The sequence below is a fragment of the Gigantopelta aegis genome, chromosome 3 (genome assembly GCF_016097555.1).
Source record: "Gigantopelta aegis isolate Gae_Host chromosome 3, Gae_host_genome, whole genome shotgun sequence".
Taxonomy (NCBI): domain Eukaryota; kingdom Metazoa; phylum Mollusca; class Gastropoda; order Neomphalida; family Peltospiridae; genus Gigantopelta; species Gigantopelta aegis.
The window spans coordinates 1072363-1092418 of record NC_054701.1 but is presented as its reverse complement, the minus strand read 5'-3'; the positions used below and the strand labels follow the sequence as shown (position 1 = coordinate 1092418).

The 20056-nt window shown below is 40.0% G+C and overlaps 1 protein-coding gene across 1 annotated transcript in view; it reads right to left on the bottom strand.

Annotated features, from left to right (window-relative positions):
- Positions 1 to 5173: 5173 nt before the first annotated feature.
- LOC121367344 (FACT complex subunit SSRP1-like) overlaps positions 5174 to 20056 on the bottom strand; it is a 33900-nt gene continuing 19017 nt past the window's right edge. The window contains exons 9-17 of the mRNA XM_041491450.1: positions 18800 to 19021; positions 18082 to 18163; positions 17470 to 17596; positions 15531 to 15576; positions 11994 to 12195; positions 11380 to 11565; positions 10540 to 10637; positions 8398 to 8626; positions 5174 to 5959 (exon numbers count right to left, since the gene is read on the bottom strand). Of these exons, the coding sequence (XP_041347384.1) occupies positions 5888 to 5959; positions 8398 to 8626; positions 10540 to 10637; positions 11380 to 11565; positions 11994 to 12195; positions 15531 to 15576; positions 17470 to 17596; positions 18082 to 18163; positions 18800 to 19021 (1264 nt within the window). The 3' untranslated portion in view covers positions 5174 to 5887. The remainder of the gene's footprint in view (positions 5960 to 8397; positions 8627 to 10539; positions 10638 to 11379; positions 11566 to 11993; positions 12196 to 15530; positions 15577 to 17469; positions 17597 to 18081; positions 18164 to 18799; positions 19022 to 20056) is intronic.

Genomic DNA, 20056 nt, shown 5'->3' with positions numbered 1-20056 from the left:
ATGCCCTGCGACTTCAACAATGCTTTGACCTTATGGTTCTTGTATTCTGACCCTGAATCGGACTGAAACAGTTTGGGTTTTCTGGACTCTACTTTCCAGAATTCTGTCAAAGTCTACCACGTCGTTCCCCGTTTTCGACTTGAGTGGTAGCACCCACAAGTACCTGGAGAACAGGTCAATGATCACCATGAGGTATCTCACCCCTTCATTGTATTTAGCCAAACTGACCATATCCATTAGATCGGATTGCCAGTGACTGTCTAACCCTTCCACAACATAAGTATTACGTGGAAACTTTCGCCTCACTTGATGTGTCATGGTATAGGTCTCTTGACCTTTCAACCATGACTTAATACGTGTCAGAGGAATTTTAAATTTACCCTCTGCTTTAACAGCTTGATACAGTTTACTAGGACCTGCATAACTCCCAGGATGTTTTACATCGTAGTAAATAGACTCTAGGTACCTTTCCCACCGAGACATGGTTCTCAACTGGCCTATAGGTCACAAAGTCATGCTATTTATAAAAAACGGAAGGATACAACGCAAAAATTTATTACTAAACAACAAAAATGTAGTACATAAAATATATGACAAAACATACAGTTATGTCAAAAACATTCAAGTGTCTCACACGTGTTTGAAACAGTTAATGTCTGAACACGTTATTCACATAGGGACATCTCGGGGACAGTCTGTAATGTTCCATCACTGGGTCGTCCATTCTCTGCCATTGGTAGGCGCGTAGTCCACAACAGTAACAGACGACGGCATCGTGATCCCCCGTGTAGAAGAAACCGGCCTTGGCGAGCTCCCTCGGTTTCTGGCGTAACTGTATGGGCCACCACCCAAATGTCTGCATCCGTGTGTAGACGTGGTGCATTTCGGGACGATGGCAGAACAGGTAACGTCTCGAACAGCAGTCTTCATTATCCCAGGCAGCGTCTGTGTCACGGGCGGCATCTGTTTGATCCATGGCTTCTTTGATTTCACCATTTTCATCCATATTGTCACAGGCAGCATCCGTTTGATCCATGAAATGTTCTTCTGGTTTGGTAGCCACTCTTTTGATTGTATGTCTTTCTGAACATTTGCAGACCAAGATGTCGTCCTCGTCGCTACTGTTGCTGCTACTAAGACTGCTCGAATATCCCGATGCCATCTTCTTCGTTCCAGATAGAGTGCAACAAGACACAAGAATGTCAGAATCATAAAACACGTCTGTTCTCTAGTAAAACGAACGTATATCTGGTCGTTTTCGGCGAGCGAATGACAATGAAACCGTATCTAGCCTTTTTATACTCTTTCGTGCCACTCTAAGTAGGTCAGGGGCCAGTCTAAGTAGGTCAGGGGCCGGTCTAAGTAGGTCAGGGCCGGGTCATTAGGACGTTGCACACGGCACAGTAGGCCAGACTAAGTAGGTCAGGGTCAGTCTAAGTAGGTCGGGGCCGGGTCAGTAGGACGTTGCACACGGCACAGTAGTCCGTGACGTCATCAAGGTCAAGGCCAGTCTAAGTAGGTCAGGGCCAGTAGGACGAGGTCACGGTCGTGACGTCATCACGGTCAAGGTCACGGAAAGTAGGTCATGGCGCCATACAGGCCCGCTTACTACTGTCAATCATCATATCTACCAAGCCACCATTCACCCGTCCTAATACAAAATATTTAGGACAAGAAATATTGGTCCCACTAAAACACGGTGTTGAAAATTGGACCCCGTTTTCAACACTTACTCTTTTGGGTCTTTCGACATACCTTGTCCAGACGGTTTGGATATTTAAATTTTGGACAAAATCTAACATTATGGTTTGTATCGCCGCAATTCCAACAAGACCTATTTCTCGTCTTTTGCTCGTTTAGGAAGCCATCTTGTTTTTCATCTCTGCCCAATGCTTTAAGTTCTCTCATTTCACGAGTTAACTTCTGTATTTTATCTTTTAACTGATCGATTTCGTTATCGCTACCCGCAAGTGATTTAGAGGTCACAGAGACTTGTCTACTCTCTATCCGCCCTTTCGATCATTTCCCACTCCATCGCAAACGCTACGGCATCGTTTATGGTTTTCAAAATGTTTATGACGCATTTGCAAACGCAGAGGCTTTTGCCCTATCTTTTCAATGAACTCGGTAACACACAACTGTTCCATTTCTACTACACCCATACCCGGATAAGCCTGTTGTGCTAACCGTCGTAATTTGATCCCAAAATCAATCAAATTTTCACCGGACTGAATCTGACAATGTCTAAACTCTACATTTGCTAAATGGCCACTCCCTTTCGGGTGAAATCTATCACTCAACGTTCGTGTTAATTCCTCAAAATTATCACTTTTATCACCACCAATGTCAACATATAATTTTCGTGCTCTTCCACGCAAACAGACGCCTAACAATCTAGGTTTATCGTCAACATTCCAACCGTTTAAATCTCCATATAATTCAAACGTTTTCAACCACTCGGGCCAATCCTCCGGTTTTTCACCATTGAACGGTTCTGGCCTAAGGCCTGTACCCGGTTGAACCATTGCCACTGAACGCTCGTCTAAACCTCGTCCTAACGATACTTTACGATTACTCGTAATGGGCGTACCCGCATCGATTTCAAAGCAAAGGTTTACCTCTAGTTTAGGGCTAGACATTGCACCTGCCTCGCGTTTTTCGCAAACAAATGAATCGGTACGATCCCTGCCCCGACCTAACGACCAACATTTCGGTACGGCCGTATCGTTATCCACATTACTATAATAATTACTATACTAATAATAACTCCCTAACGTGCCGTTCAAGTACGAAACTGTTTGACAATGATCACTGCATATACTATGTAATTACGGACAACCTATCCTACTCACAGCGCCAAATGTAACCGTCCTAAATCTAGAACAATAATAATAAGACCATCAACGAGGACGGAACGGCCACGAGTGAGCGTCAATCTCCCCTTAACCCTCAACAAGTGAATGTCGACAGGAGATGAAGGCTCCCTCACGGGAACTCATCCACGCAGATTCGAAATTCATCCGGATGCCGTAATTACTACATGTAATAAAACACAAACACCAATTGAAATAATAATATTTAGTACATAATTATCAAAACACAAAACATAACATATAATCGCAGTGTTCACTGTCGAATGTATTAAATAACAACTACAGTGAATTACGACCACCCCCAGCCCCAATTAACCTAACATTTACTCATACGGTTTTACCTACCGAACCAATCACGTTCCCAGCGGAAGACCCCGAACACTCGTCGCTAACCGCTTTTATTTGTCTCTCACTGCAGTGCAGCCGTCTCCCATTGGCTGGAGATCACTGCCCTCGCAATGCACGTGCCACCGTATAATGCATTGCAGCCAGTAAAAATAACTCAGACTTTCCACTAGTTTATTTCATTACAAACAATAATAGACTTTCCACTAGTCTATTTCATTACAGACAATAATAGACTTTCCACTGGTCTATTTCATTACAGACAATAATAGACTTTCCACTGGTCTGTTACATACACACTCGTTGGATACGGCGACGCTGGAATACCGTTCTTTTTTTGGATGAATCCCGATTTTCTTTACAACGTGGTGATGGCAGGGTGCGCGTCTACCGTAGGAGAAATGAACGCTATGCTGACTGTTGTGTTCTTGAACGAGATCGTTTCGGGGGTGGGGGTTCTGTGATGGTCTGGGCAGTCATTGCCCATGGTTATCGTTCACCACTAGTCGTCATTGATGTCAATTTAAATGCTCAACGTTACCGCGATGACATTCTCGATTTTTCAGCATGATAATACCACCTCTCATACAGCTAGAGACACTGTAAATTTTCTTAGGACAAATAACATTGCTTTCATTGATGACTGACCCACTAAAAGTCCTGATCTCAACCCCATCGAGCATGTCTGGGATAGTCTGGACAGACGATTGAGGCGTCGTCCCAACCCACCCGCTAACGTCAACGAACTTCGTCAAGCGCTCATTCAGGAATGGATCAATATTCCACAGGCAGAAATCAACACTTTAGTCAATTCTATGCGCCTGCGATGCACTGCAGTGGTCAATTCAAGAGGTGGTCATACCCGTTATTAAGTGGGCGTTTTTATTTTTAACCCCTACCACACTTAGTCAAAATTTCTCCCAGTTTCTGTTAACCTATGGCCATGATTTTTGCACCAAACGATGCATCATGGAACACTCTTTAAACGCATACATAACAATTATTCCCCCGGTTTGTTTTCATCAAGTTATGTTCATGCAAAGTTAGCGGAAGTTTCTTATTTTGTTCAGTATATATTTTTTAAACATTTAGTAATGTAAAATTTATTTCATGTGTTTAAACACCTGCATATGTATCCAGCTCTCGACATAACCAAATATTCAAATATGAGATGACAAGAAACTGCTTCAGTCATCCTGTTGATTTCTTGTTTTATTTCCAAACAATACTTACATGGTTCAAACTTCCTACATCCCAATCTTTCCCAAATCTGCCCCTCATTTTTACGTTACACAGCCACCCTTTGACGATGGTTTTCAAAACAGTAAATAAAGGAAGACTGCTTTCCAATGAAATTTAATGTAAACATTTAGTGAATATGCAAATAAATGGATATAAAATAAACTAGAACCAAATCAGTCCATTTTCTGATAAATAATTGACAATTTCATGAGCATACAATCCAAATGTAGGGGAACAGGATTTATGTCAATGGACGTTAAAAAAATAAAAACAAGATTATTTTATGATTATAAGGAAGGGCTACATAAGTAGGTGGTTCCCTCTATTATGGAGAATGGTTTGTATACTCCAGGGGCGTGCCCAGCCATTTTTGATGTGGATTCCAAATTTACAGTCGAGCACCGAAGGTGCAAGTGTTGTAGGAGGGTCTGGGGGCATGTGCATGTATGTGAACTTGACAATGTGCCATTATTCTACAATGTGGTTATCACTTTCCTTTTCTCTCGCGCGTAGTTTTCCGTTGGTTTTTTTAACATTTCTTTTTTTTTCTTTTTCTTTTTGAAAAATGATGTGGACGCCACTGCATACTTGCATACAGGCAGGTACGCGCCTGTACTCGTAAAAATATTACTAATTGTGAATGGCCCCATACAGAAAAAACAACACATTTTCAAACCTTGAGTCAAGCTGCAAACTTTTAGACCACAACAACAGACATTAATATTATTTATTTACAACTTGCTCACATGGAAAGCAAAAACCCCCAAAAACAACAATCTTGATCAGCTGTTGTGGTGTACAGATCTTCTCATCTTCAGGCCAAGTGAAAACAATGTCCGGCCATTGTCACAGTTCATGTTATATCTACTGGTACATTCTATTGGTACATTCTATTCCACATTGATGCAGTGACGCACAGCCGGGCGATCATTACAAACTACAGTGAATGGGATTCACATAGTTCACTTTTGTAAGATAGTTGCTGAATACAAATGATAGAAAGAATGTTTTATGAGACCCGGGTTTCTAACCTTGGATGCAACAACTCTAGTTGCAACCATCTGAAGAATATGATGCCATATTTTGTTATAAGGTGTTTCCATTTCCAGTTCAATGAGAATTCAACCCTTCCTCAAGTGAAGGTCGTGATATCAGTTTTTCTTATTTAAAACACTTATATCACATAGCAGTTTAGTTTTCTTCACATATTTCACAGTTTTTCTGTTCAGTTAGAATCCGACTGTGTGTCTGAGAAAAAGATCACATCTTAACTTTCAGAATTGAGTAGTTAACAGTTGTTTGCTGATAGTTCTTGTGTTGTCAGTCCAGTTGGATTCCGATCCCACGTCTGAGTAAAGGTTACGTCTCACAGTTCCGAAACCTGTGCAATTACAGCTGTTTTGTGAGCTGTTTCTAGATTTGTCAGTTCAGTTAGATTCCGATCCCGCGTCTGATTCGTGGTCTGATTCAGCCGGCGAACTTCCTCCTCCTCCAGCCTCCTTGAAAACAAACAATCAGCATTTATAACAATGTGTCATACAGAAAACAGTTTGTTTTTTAAGAAGATCTACATATTTGGTGTTGACATAAGTGCAGTTCTTCCTCTACCCATAAAATGGAACTGTCAGAATTTGCTAACCGGTGATCAATATAAAGATGTAGGATTGTCTCTTAAGGTCAAGGGCCATAACTCTGTGAAAGATGACTAAATTGCCATGAAAGTTAAACTTATGTCTAACAGTACATGATAAACCTATATACAAAATTTCATCTTAATATCTCGAGGCATACCCAAAACAAAAGTATAAACTTTTTTTTCATATCTTCTAAGTTCCTAACTCTGACAAAAATGGGTAAATTGCCATGAAAACCATTTATCTGTAAACGTACATGATAAAGCTATACACCAAATTTCACTTTGATATCTCAAAGCATTATCAAGGCATTGTGAAAAAACCCATCTGGAAAACTATATGTGGGACGGACATACACACAGAAGGATGGAGATGAAACCTACAGTCCCCTCCGGTTGGACCGGTAGGGAACTAATAAACTGTACACGCACTGCATCTCTATTGCTTACTTCAGCATCAAAGCTCTCCATTTATTTCAGTGTTTGACAAATATTTGCGAAAGTTACTAGTCCTTACTGTGCCCTATGCACTATAGCAATGCCATTGATAATTTCCACTAGCCCAGAACAAGCATTGACTAGCCGGGCCCGAGGACTGGTGTCCTATGTACTATAGCAATGCCATTGATAATTTCCACTAGCCCAGAACAAACATTGACTAGCCGGGCCCGTGGGCTGGTGTCCTATGTACTATAGCAATGCCATTGATAATTTCCACTAGCTCAGAACAAGCATTGACTAGCCGGCCCCGAGGGCTGGTGTCCTATGTACTATAGCAATGCCATTGATAATTTCCACTAGCTCAGAACAAGCATTGACTAGCCGGGCCCGAGGGCTGGTGTCCTATGTACTATAGCAATGCCATTGATAATTTCCACTAGCCCAGAACAAACATTCACTAGCCAGGCCCGAGGACTGGTGCCCTATGTACTATAGCAATGCCATTGATAATTTCCACTAGCTCAGAACAAGCATTGACTAGCCGGGCCCGAGGGCTGGTGTCCTATGTACTATAGCAATGCCATTGATAATTTCCACTAGCTCAGAACAAGCATTGACTAGCCGGGACCGAGGGCTGGTGTCCTATGCACTATAGCAATGCCATTGATAATTTCCACTAGCCCAGAACAAGCATTGACTAGCCGGGCCCGAGGGCTGGTGCCCTATGCACTATAGCAATGCCACTGATAATTTCCACTAGCCCAGAACAAGCATTGACTAGCCGGGCCCCGAGGGCTGGTGTCCTATGCACTATAGCAATGCCACTGATAATTTCCACTAGCCCAAAACAAGCATTGACTAGCCGGGCCCGAGGGCTGGTGCCCTATGCACTATAGCAATGCCACTGATAATTTCCACTAGCCCAGAACAAGCATTGACTAGCTGGTGCCCTATGCACTATAGCAATGCCATTGATAATTTCCACTAGCCCAGAACAAGCATTGACTAGCCGGGCCCGAGGGCTGGTGTCCTATGTACTATAGCAATGCCATTGATAATTTCCACTAGCCCAGAACAAACATTGACTAGCCGGGCCCGTGGGCTGGTGTCCTATGTACTATAGCAATGCCATTGATAATTTCCACTTCAGAACAAGCATTGACTAGCCGGCCCCGAGGGCTGGTGTCCTATGTACTAACAAGCCATTGATTTCCAATAGCCAGAACAAGCATTGACTAGCCGGGCCCGAGGGCTGGTGTCCTATGTACTATAGCAATGCCATTGATAATTTCCACTAGCCCAGAACAAACATTATAGCCAGGCCCGAGGACTGGTGCTATGTACTATAGCAATGCCATTGATAATTTCCACTAGCCCAGAACAAGCATTGACTAGCCGGGCCCGAGGGCTGGTGCCCTATGCACTATAGCAATGCCACTGATAATTTCCACTAGCCCAGAACAAGCATTGACTAGCCGGGCCCCGAGGGCTGGTGTCCTATGCACTATAGCAATGCCACTGATAATTTCCACTAGCCCAAAACAAGCATTGACTAGCCGGGCCCGAGGGCTGGTGCCCTATGCACTATAGCAATGCCACTGATAATTTCCACTAGCCCAGAACAAGCATTGACTAGCTGGTGCCCTATGTACTATAGCAAACTGATAATTTCCACTAGCCCAGAACAAGCATTGACTAGCCGGGCCTGAGGGCTGGTGTCCTATGTACTATAGCAATGCCATTGATAATTTCCACTAGCCCAGAACAAGCATTGACTAGCCGGGACCGAGGGCTAGTCACAGATTTATCAAAGCTTGTTTATTTCTCCCCCTAATGTCTGCTACACGTGTAAACAGCTCTTACCTCGGCATTGTCTTCACTGCCACTAGCATTCTCTTTCTCCTCTTTAGCTTTCCTCTTCTCCTCCTTCTTCTCCTTCTTCTCCTTCTTCGACTTCTTCTTCAGTGGTTTGTCTTCATCCGAGGACTCGGAGCTCGAGATGAACTCTTTACTCTTGAAGTTACCGCCGCTCCCGATCGTGCTTTCATTGGCCGATTTCTTCGGACTTTTCTTCTTAGGGCTCTTTTGTTTACTGTAGTAAGAACAATACTAGTTGGGACATTTCACAGTGACGTAGTGTTATTTCTCAACTGATGAGTGTTCATTAGCAGGTGGTGATTTCCCACTGCTACCGCTAATATCTACTGCTACCACCAATGTTTACAATTACACAACTCTCGGCGTTCAGAAGATTTAGAGCCTTCTTTTCATGCTTACAATTATACACACCTAGGTACACTGTAGTGTGTGACTTGATATACAGGTATTTAAGAAGAGGTTCTATAACAGACCAGGGTGAATTCTAGTGTGTGATATAATACACAGGTATGTAAGGAGAGGGTCTACAACACAGACCAGGGTGAATTCTAGTGTGATATAATACACAGGTATGTAAGTAGAGGTTCTACAATACAGACCAGGGTGAATTCTAGTGTGATGTAATACACAAGTATGTAAGGAGAGGGTCTACAACACAGACCAGGGTGAATTCTAGTGTGATATAATACACAAGTATGTAAGGAGAGGGTCTACAACACAGACCAGGGTGAATTCTAGTGTGATGTAATACACAGGTATGTAAGGAGAGGGTCTACAACACAGACCAGGGTGAATTCTAGTGTGTGACTTGATACACAGGTATGTAAGGAGAGGTTCTACAAAACAGACCAGGGTGAATTCTAGTGTGATATAATACACAGGTATGTAAGTAGAGGGTCTACAACAGACCAGGGTAAATTCTAGTGTGTGACTTGATACACAGGTATGTAAGGAGAGGTTCTACAACAGACCAGGGTGAATTCTGGTGTGTGACTTGATACACAGGTATATAAGGAGAGGTTCTACAACACAGACCAGGGTGAATTCTGGTGTGTGATGTAATACACAAGTATGTAAGGAGAAGTTCTACAACATAGACCAGGGTGAATTCTAGTGTGCGACTTGATACACAGGTATGTAAGGAGAGGTTCTACAACAGACCAGGGTGAATTCTAGTGTGATATAATACACAGGTATGTAAGGAGAGGTTCTACAACACAGACCAGTGTGAATTTTAGTGTGTGACTTGATACACAGGTATGTAAGGAGAGGTTCTACAACAGACCAGGGTGAATTCTAGTGTGTGACTTGATAAACAGGTATGTAAGGAGAGGTTCTACAACACAGACCAGGGTGAATTCTGGTGTGTGATGTAATACACAGGTATATAAGGAGAGGTTCTACAACAGACCAGGGTGAATTCTAGTGTATGACTTGATACACAGGTATGTAAGGAGAGGTTCTACAACAGACCAGGGTGAATTCTGGTGTGTGACTTGATACACAGGTATGTAAGGAGAGGTTCTACAACAGACCAGGGTGAATTCTAGTGTGTGACTTGATACACAGGTATGTAAGGAGGTGTTCTACAACAGACCATGGTGAATTCTGGTGTGTGACTTGATACACAGGTATGTAAGGAGAGGTTTTACAACAGACCAGGGTGAATTCTAGTGTGATATAATACACAAGTATGTAAGGAGAGGTTCTACAACACAGACCAGGGTGAATTTTGGTGTGTGATGTAATACACAAGTATGTAAGGAGAGGTTCTACAACAGACCAGGGTGAATTCTAGTGTGTGATTTGATACACAGGTATGTAAGGAGAGGTTCTACAACACAGACCAGGGTGAATTCTAGTGTGACTTGATACACAGGTATGCAAGGAGAGGTTCTACAACACAGACCAGGGTGAATTCTGGTGTGTGATGTAATACACAGGTATGTAAGGAGAGGTTCTACAACACAGACCAGGGTGAATTTTAGTATGCTATATGATACACACATATTTAAGGAGAGGTTCTACAACACATACAAGGGTGGAGTTTAGTGTGATGTAATACACAGGTATATAAGGTGAGGATCTACAACAGAGACCAGGGTGGAGTTTAGTCGACCTACAGACCTGGATGGCGGTGGAGATTCGCTGCCCTTGTTTTTCTTGTATTCCTCCATTGCTATCATGTATTCCTTCCTCGCTTCATTCGCCAGTTTCTCCCATTTCTGTAAATCACAAACACATGCTTCACTGTTGGTTAGTTGAACACTTTGGCATCATAGCGCTCTTACTTAAAGATAATTACTAAACTAACTTCAATTACCGCTTCCCTAGTGTCATTATCCCTTCCCTACAATGTGATTATCTCCTGCCCCCTAGTGTCATTATCCCTTCCCTACAATGTGATTATCTCCTTCCCCCTAGTGTCATTATCCCTTCCCTACAATGTGATTATCTCCTGCCCCCTAGTGTCATTATCCCTTCCCTACAATGTGATTATCTCCTGCCCCCTAGTGTCATTATCCCTTCCCTACAATGTGATTATCTCCTGCCCCCTAGTGTCATTATCCCTTCCCTACAATGTGATTATCTCCTGCCCCCTAGTGTCATTATCCCTTCCCTACAATGTGATTATCTCCTGCCCCCTAGTGTCATTATCCCTTCCCTACAATGTGATTATCTCCTGCCCCCAAGTGTACAGTTTGTATACTTGTGATAGTGGTGATAGCTGTGACTGGCCCCTCAATTACAATTCACCATTTTATCGTCCACCTTTTTCTGCAGATCCCCCCCCCCCCCCCCCCCCCCCGGTGTAGTTTGTGATAGTGGTGTAACTGTGACTGGCCCTCACTGTTTTATTGTCCACCTTTTTCCAAAGCTCGCCCCCACCCCCCACACTCCCCCACTGTAGTTTGTATTTTTGTCATAGTGGCAATAACTGTGGGTGGCCCCTCAACTACAACTCACCGTTTTATCATCCACCTTTTTCCACAGTTCACCAGCCTTCTTAGCGACCTCTATGAGCCCCAGGCCGGGGTTGTCTTCCTTGATCTTACTGCGGTTCTCGTTCAGCCACAGGAAGTAGGCAGACTGTGGCCGCTTTGGCTGGTTGGGATCTTTCTTAGTTTTCCTTTTCCGGGTCGTTCCTTCCTTCTGTACAGGTAAAGAAATTACTTAGAAGCCTGATTTTAGTAGCAGGTTCAGCTTGCAAAGATATAACAAAATGTAAAATACATCTAATGTTTAAGATTGCTGAGAATAAAAATGTAAAATACATCTAATGTTTAAGATTGCTGAGAATAAAAATGTAAAAAATTGAATGATTACTCCCGGTGATAATGTGTGGAACACCAGTGAGGTAACAAACTTCACATTATAATCTGATGACTAGAACACCCTGTATGTTTTGGTATTTTAAATCTGTCCCTGAAAAACAGGAGTCTGTGATTAAACTGAAATTCTTACTACTAAAGACTTTTCGCAGAATAAAGCCTAACTAGACTGTACTATCTTAAACATCTCCAACAGCCATTTCAAATACCAATTTAAAAAAGCTAAACAAATGTGATAACAAAACCCACCACTGTCTTAGAAGACTTTGATTTCTTTTCTTTTTTCTCCTTTTCTCTTCTCTCCTTTTCTTTCTGCTTCTTCTCCTGTTTTTCTTTCTTCTTCTCTTCATCCTCTGAGCCCGACCCTGACTCTGACTTCGACCCACTGTCCCCAGATCCCCCCGTGTAGTCCGAGTCGCTGGTGGAGGAGGTGGGCGGGTCACTGTCGTACCTAAAAGAATGAATGAATGAATGAATGAATGAATGAAAGAATGTTTAACGACACCCCAGCAAATTTGTTATATTTGTGACAATTAACAAACAAAAACTCTTATGTCTTGCTCAGAGGTCTGGTGAGAAATAAACAAAAACTCTTATGTCTTGCTAAGAGGTCTGGTGACAATAAAACAAAAACTCTTATGTCTTGCTCAGAGGTCTGGTGACAATAGAACAAAAACTCTTATGTGTTGCTCAGAGGTCTGGTGACAATAGAACAAAAACTCTTATGTGTTGCTAAGAGGTCTGGTGACAATAGAACAAAAACTCTTATGTCTTGCTAAGAGGTCTGGTGACAATAGAACAAAAACTCTTATGTCTTGCTCAGAGGTCTGGTGACAATAGAACAAAAACTCTTATGTCTTGCTAAGAGGTCTGGTGACAATAGAACAAAAACTCTTATGTCTTGCTCAGAGGTCTGGTGACAATAGAACAAAAACTCTTATGTCTTGCTCAGAGGTCTGGTGACAATAGAACAAAAACTCTTATGTCTTGCTCAGAGGTCTGGTGACAAATAAACAAAAACTCTTATGTCTTGCTCAGAGGTCTGGTGACAATAGAACAAAAACTCTTATGTCTTGCTCAGAGGTCTGGTGACAAATAAACAAAAACTCTTATGTCTTGCTCAGAGGTCTGGTGAGAAATAAACAAAAACTCTTATGTCTTGCTCAGAGGTCTGGTGACAATAGAACAAAAACTCTTATGTGTTGCTCAGAGGTCTGGTGACAATAGAACAAAAACTCTTATGTCTTGCTAAGAGGTCTGGTGACAATAGAACAAAAACTCTTATGTCTTGCTCAGAGGTCTGGTGACAAATAAACAAAAACTCTTATGTCTTGCTCAGAGGTCTGGTGACAAATAAACAAAAACTCTTATGTGTTTCTCAGAGGTCTGGTGAGAAATAAACAAAAACTCTTATGTCTTGCTCAGAGGTCTGGTGAGAAATAAACAAAAACTCTTATGTCTTGCTAAGAGGTCTGGTGAGAAATAAACAAAAACTCTTATGTCTTGCTAAGAGGTCTGGTGAGAAATAAACAAAAACTCTTATGTCTTGCTAAGAGGTCTGGTGACAATAGAACAAAAACTCTTATGTGTTGCTCAGAGGTCTGGTGACAAATAAACAAAAACTCTTATGTGTTGCTCAGAGGTCTGGTGACAAATAAACAAAAACTCTAATGTCTTGCTCCGAGGTCTGGTAACAAATAAACAAAAACTCTTATGTGTTGCTCAGAGGTCTGGTGACAAATAAACAAAAACTCTAATGTGTTGCTCAGAGGTCTGGGGCGGATAAACAAAAACTCTTATGTCTTGCTCAGAGGTCTGGTGACAAATAAACAAAAACTCTTATGTCTTGCTAAGAGGTCTGGTGACAATAGAACAAAAACTCTTATGTCTTGCTAAGAGGTCTGGTGACAATAGAACAAAAACTCTTATGTGTTGCTCAGAGGTCTGGTGACAAATAAACAAAAACTCTTATGTGTTGCTCAGAGGTCTGGTGACAAATAAACAAAAACTCTTATGTGTTGCTCAGAGGTCTGGTGACAAATAAACAAAAACTCTAATGTGTTGCTCAGAGGTCTGGTGACAAATAAACAAAAACTCTTATGTGTTGCTCAGAGGTCTGGGGCGGATAAACAAAAACTCTAATGTGTTGCTCAGAGGTCTGGGGCGGATAAACAAAAACTCTAATGTGTTGCTCAGAGGTCTGGGGCGGATATAGCGATCGTCTGATCTGCGTTCAGCATCGATTCACATCAGTGGGCCCACAACTGGCATAACAAGAAGTTTGTTTTGTTTAACAACACCACTAGAGAACATTATTTATTAATCATCAGCTATTGGATGTCAAACATATGGTCATTTTGACAGTCATAGAGAGGAAACCTGCTACATTTTCAAATTAGTAGCAAGGGATCTTTTATATGCAACATCCCAGACAGGATAGCACAGCCTTTGATATACCAGTCGTGCACAGTGCACTGGCTGGAACAAGAAATAGCCCAGTGGGCCCACTGACAGGGATCCATCCTAGACCGACTATGTATCAGGCATGTGTTTTATTCACAGGGCTATATTCCACCCCTTGGTATAACAAAGGCTGTGGTATGTGCTATCCTGTCCGTGTGATGGTGCATATAAATCAGGGTTTCTGCCAGAGGGTAAAATGGGTATGACGCCATACCCAGATTTTTTTGCAATTAAAAAAAATAAAATTAACCTTTTAACAAAATTAATTACACTTACCATTAATGTATAATTTTCTTAACCCTAACCCTAAACGTAACCCATTTTCTTTCTGGCAGAAACACTGTAACCGATCTCTTGCTACTAATACTAATGAAAAAATCTAGCAGCTTTCCTCTCTAAGACTATATGTAAAACTTTCCAAATGTTTGACATCCAACAGCCGATAATTAATAAATCAATGTGCTCTAGTGGTGTCATTACACAACATAAAACAAACTTTACCATTTTGCTCAGAGGTTTTGTTTTTACAGACTTACCTATTATAACTGTGGACGGTTATTAATGTTAATGTTTAATATAAGGGACTGATGATGTCAATGGATTAAGACATGTAGACCAGTCAGGAATTCTAAAGAACCTCACCATCATGACACACAGTACATTCAAACAAACACACGTAACCTGGCCTCTAACAGCAGTGCATTCCCACAACATTTCTTAGGTATCACAAATAATGATTCATTGGCTAGTTGAAAATTTATTTAATTATTTGTCAGCCCATAAATAATTTTAAGAAATCAAATTAATACACATCGAGCATTCTGACAGTCCTGCTAAAGCAATACATGTCCTCTATTGAACCCAAGCATTTTTCTTATCTCCTAAATTGAAGGGACAAATCTTTATGAAAAGTGGGTAAATTGTCATGAATGTCAAACTTGATCTGTAACAGTACATTATAAAGATATATACAAAATTTCAGCTCAATATCTCAAGGCCTTCTGCAAAAGAAGTCCAGAAAATAAGTTCAAAGGCCATAACTGCATCAAAAATGGGTAAATTACGATGAAAGTCAAACCTGATACGTAACAGAACACGATAAAGCTATACAAAACATTTCAGCTCAATATCTCAAGGCATTTTAAAAAAAACCCATCCAGAAAACTATATGTGCAACAGACGGAGATGAAACCTATGGTCCCCTTTGTTGGACCGGTAGGGACTAATAAACTATTACATGAAATGTTAGACACATTTAGATTAACTTTGTTTAATTCCAAACAAAAAGCGCAGATTTGTTTATCTGACTTGTTTATTACTTACTCTTCTGCAACGTCACTTCCACTTTCTCCCGGGTTGAAGGACACATCTGTAAAACAATAACACTGCAGTCACACAGTGGCAAAGCGAAATATTTACAAAAACAACCAAATATTTACCAGAGCAAGACCAAATATCACAGTCAAAAGTTATCTTGACCAGTTGCTGCAATCAAGTTAAAAAAACCTAATTATTATTCTCAAATAATAATCAAAATTATGTACTAAAAACATGATTACTAATTTTAAACAATTTTGTTATTGTAAAAAATTTGTATCATACCTATTTTACTTCTTAAGACATGTTGTAAAACAGTTAACAATTTAATATTAACCTAGTTTATGAGACAGATGTCTGGTGTTGGTGACAAGGGCCGAGATGTTGAGATGAGTTTATCAAACAGATGTCTGGTATTGGTGACAAGGGCCGAGATGTTGAGATGAGTTTATCAGACAGATGTCTGGTGTTGGTGACAAGGGCCGAGATGTCTATCTGTATCTTTCTGGCATTGCTTGTTTTAGCATTAACCAAAACTCTCCTGTTTTATAGTCAAATGTCACCTATCACTGCTGTCAACATCCTGGCAGTTTTTCTAAATTCTAAAACATGTCAAATTAGTTTTTTCAGAAAAACAACTAAATACCCTGGGCTTAATTCACTAAACTCTCGCAACTTTACGATCTCGCAGTGCATTGCTAAAAGAGGTTGCTTTGTTGTCTAGCAGAGCCTAAGAGACCTTTGTGAATTAGGCCCCAGAACTATCACTGTCGTAGTCGAAGTTGTCGTCCTGGCAGTTTTTGTGACTTGTGAAACAAGTAAAACAACTAAATACCTTAACTATCACTGTCGTCGTCCTGGCAGTTTTTGTGACTTGTGAAACAAGTAAAACGACTAAATACCTTAACTATCACTGTCGTCGTCACTCATCGTCCTTGTGGTTTTTGTGACTTGTGAAACAAGTAAAACGACTAAATACCGTAACTATCACTGTCGTCGTCCTGGTGGTTTTTGTGACTTGTGAAACAAGTAAAACGACTAAATACCTTAACTATCACAGTCGTCGTCACTCATCGTCCTTGTGGTTTTTGTGACTTGTGAAACAAGTAAAACGACTAAATACCGTAACTATCACTGTCGTCGTCCTGGTGGTTTTTGTGACTTGTGAAACAAGTAAAACGACTAAATACCTTAACTATCACTGTCGTCGTCACTCATCGTCCTTGTGGTTTTTGTGACTTGTGAAACAAGTAAAACGACTAAATACCTTAACTATCACTGTCGTCGTCCTGGTGGTTTTTGTGACTTGTGAAACAAGTAAAACGACTAAATACCTTAACTATCACTGTCGTCGTCCTGGCAGTTTTTGTGACTGGTGAAACAAGTAAAACGACTAAATACCTTAACTATCACTGTCGTCGTCACTCATCGTCCTTGTGGTTTTTGTGACTTGTGAAACAAGTAAAACGATTAAATACCTTAACTATCACTGCCGTCGTCCTGGCAGTTTTTGTGACTTGTGAAACAAGTAAAACGACTAAATACCTTAACTATCACTGTCGTCGTCCTGGCAGTTTTTGTGACTTGTGAAACAAGTAAAACGACTAAATACCTTAACTATCAATACCTTAACTATTACTGTCACTGTCGTCGTCCTGGCAGTTTTTGTGACTTTTAAAACAACTAAATACCTGAACTATCACTGTCGTCGTCACTCATCGTCCTGGCGGTTTTTGCCACTTGTAAAAGAAGTAAATACTTGAACTATCACCGTCATCGCTGAAGTCGTCATCCTGGTGGTTTTTGTGACTTGTAAAACGACTAAATACCTGAACTATCACTGTCGTCGTCCTGGCAGTTTTTGTGACTTGTAAAACGACTAAATACCTGAAATATCACTGTCGTCGTCCTGGTGGTTTTTGTGACTTGTAAAACAACTAAATACCTGAACTATCACTGTCGTCGTCGAAGTCGTCGTCCTGGCGGTTTTTGCCTTCGTCCTTCATCCTCTCGAGGTACGCATCGTGCTCGCCTTTGTCTTCGTCGCTGTCGTCCATCGTGTCGTTGTAATCCTGAAAACATCATCACATAAAATCACAATTGTTGTATCATCATATTTGGTTCATGTAATCCTGAAAACATCACATACCATCACAATTGTTGTATCATCATATTTGGTTAATGTAATCCAGAAAACATTGTCAGATAAAATTGTTATAATTGTTGTATCATGATCATATTTGATCCATGCAATCCTGAAAATATTGTTACAGATATCATCATCATAATGAGTATCATTACATATAGAATATCAGGTTAATATATTTTAATTTTGTTATTTGGTGAGGTACAGATAACAGTGTAACAGGTGAGCAAGGTATTCTAATGTTAAAACTTGTATTTATTTTAAATTTCTTTCCTATTCCAATATACGTCTTTGAAATGTTGATCAATGATATTTTAAATTTAGTTTAATATAGAGGCAATTAAATTTAAGCAGGTTTTAAAGTCTGTGTAGCAACAATTAAACTAATTCTAACAGTTTTTTTCAACTTACCTTTTTGGCCGATTTACCTCCAATATTTTTCACCCGTAATTTTTTGTTAGTAATAAAGTCGAACAGCTTTCCATATTCATCTCTAAAAGATATGAATAAAAATACTCTTAATAATAATACATAAAAATACACTACGTCTAATGTTTTTAAAATTACAGCAATTCAAATTAAAATTTTAAAACTACATTCAAGCATGTGACTCACCAGTAGTGAAAGATACTAACAATATTTTTTTAATTCAGACACAAAAGTGTCCTTCTATTTAACATGATGAACCTGTGAAAGTATAAATTTAGATGTTTCAATAACAATCAGTTTAACACTTATAGTCTGTCCCATCCTCCTACAAAAATGTTGGTTTTTTCCTGTAAATAATTTCAGTTTGCTTTGACGTCAGAAGAAAAGTAGAATGTTTTGGAAATAACAAAATATATATACTATTTTTGAGTGCAATTTAGAAAACAATTGGCTGACAAATAAGTTACTTGTAGTAAATTCAATAGGATAAAAAAGTGTTTCCTGTGGGATGGACTATAATTATAAATAGGCAAACACAATTTGGAAACATGTAGTTAAAAATGTGTAAAAAAACGGAATTATACTCATTTTTAAAAATCAACTGCTTAAATAATGCAAACACAAATGTACAAAAGTCTAAAATTGAAGTTACTAAATAAATATTAGCATAATAAATGCCTCACAAGCCAGCACCACTTACTTCTCTAAGCCGACAAAGTTGTACACAGTTCCCGACTTGGACTCCACATCAAAATCGAAGGACCGCGTGCTGCCCGAACTCCTGGCGAAGTTGACATAGGCGATTTCATCGAAGCGGATGTGGATGGGTGGCTTGTGCACGAAGATGAAGCCTCTCTCCAGCGGGTACAGGAGACCCGTGGCTGCTTTGTACGAGCAGCTGATTGCCTGCGTGTGAGATGCGCTGAAACGACACACAGACATCTTAATAAACCCGACCTCGGCATTCCGGTGTTAGTGTTACACACAAATCAAAGGAATGGTTTGAACAGCATTCAGAACATCATGTATTGATATCTATGAAGCAAAGGCTATTTTAATATACATATCTCAGACAAGCTAACACATACTGTGCTACTCATATACAAACTGTGTAGCAGTGGTTGGAACTGGAAAAACAGAACAGCTCTACTGAAGATTGGTAGCAATAGTCAACCACTGAGTTACACTAACTTTATCAGAACAAGAAAGTTTAAGTTGCTATGATGTACAATATAATTAACACAAATAAGTGGGTATTATAAACAGAAAAGAAAAACAAGCCTGATTAATTTCAAGCTTTATTTAACCTTCTGACCACTGGATTAATTTTTGACAAAAACCACATTGAGGGGTGTACAAATATAAAACTCTGACTCACATATTTTCACTTAAAATGTTTATAAATATCTAAAATAAAGTTTATATTTGAATCGTTAAGTATTATTTTCATGTAATAATATTAAAACCTATTAGCAGTATCATACTGTCAGGTAACATGATAATATTAAAACCTATTAGCAGTATCATACTGTCAGGTAACATGATAATATTAAAACCTATTAGGAGTATCATACTGTCAGGTAACATGATAATATTAAAACCTATTAGCAGTATCATACTGTCAGGTACAATCAAGTACTGGTGATGATATGAAAACCTATTAGGAGTATCATACTGTCGGGTAACATGATAATATTAAAACCTATTAGCTGTATCATCCTGTCCGGTACAATCAACGTACTGGTGATGATATTAAAACCTATTAGCTGTATCATACTGTCAGGTAACATGATAATATTAAAACCTATTAGGAGTATCATACTGTCAGGTAACATGATAATATTAAAACTTATTAGGAGTATCATACTGTCAGGTAACACGATATTAAAACTTATTAGGAGTATCATACTGTCATGTAACATGATAATATTAAAACCTATTAGGAGTATCATACTGT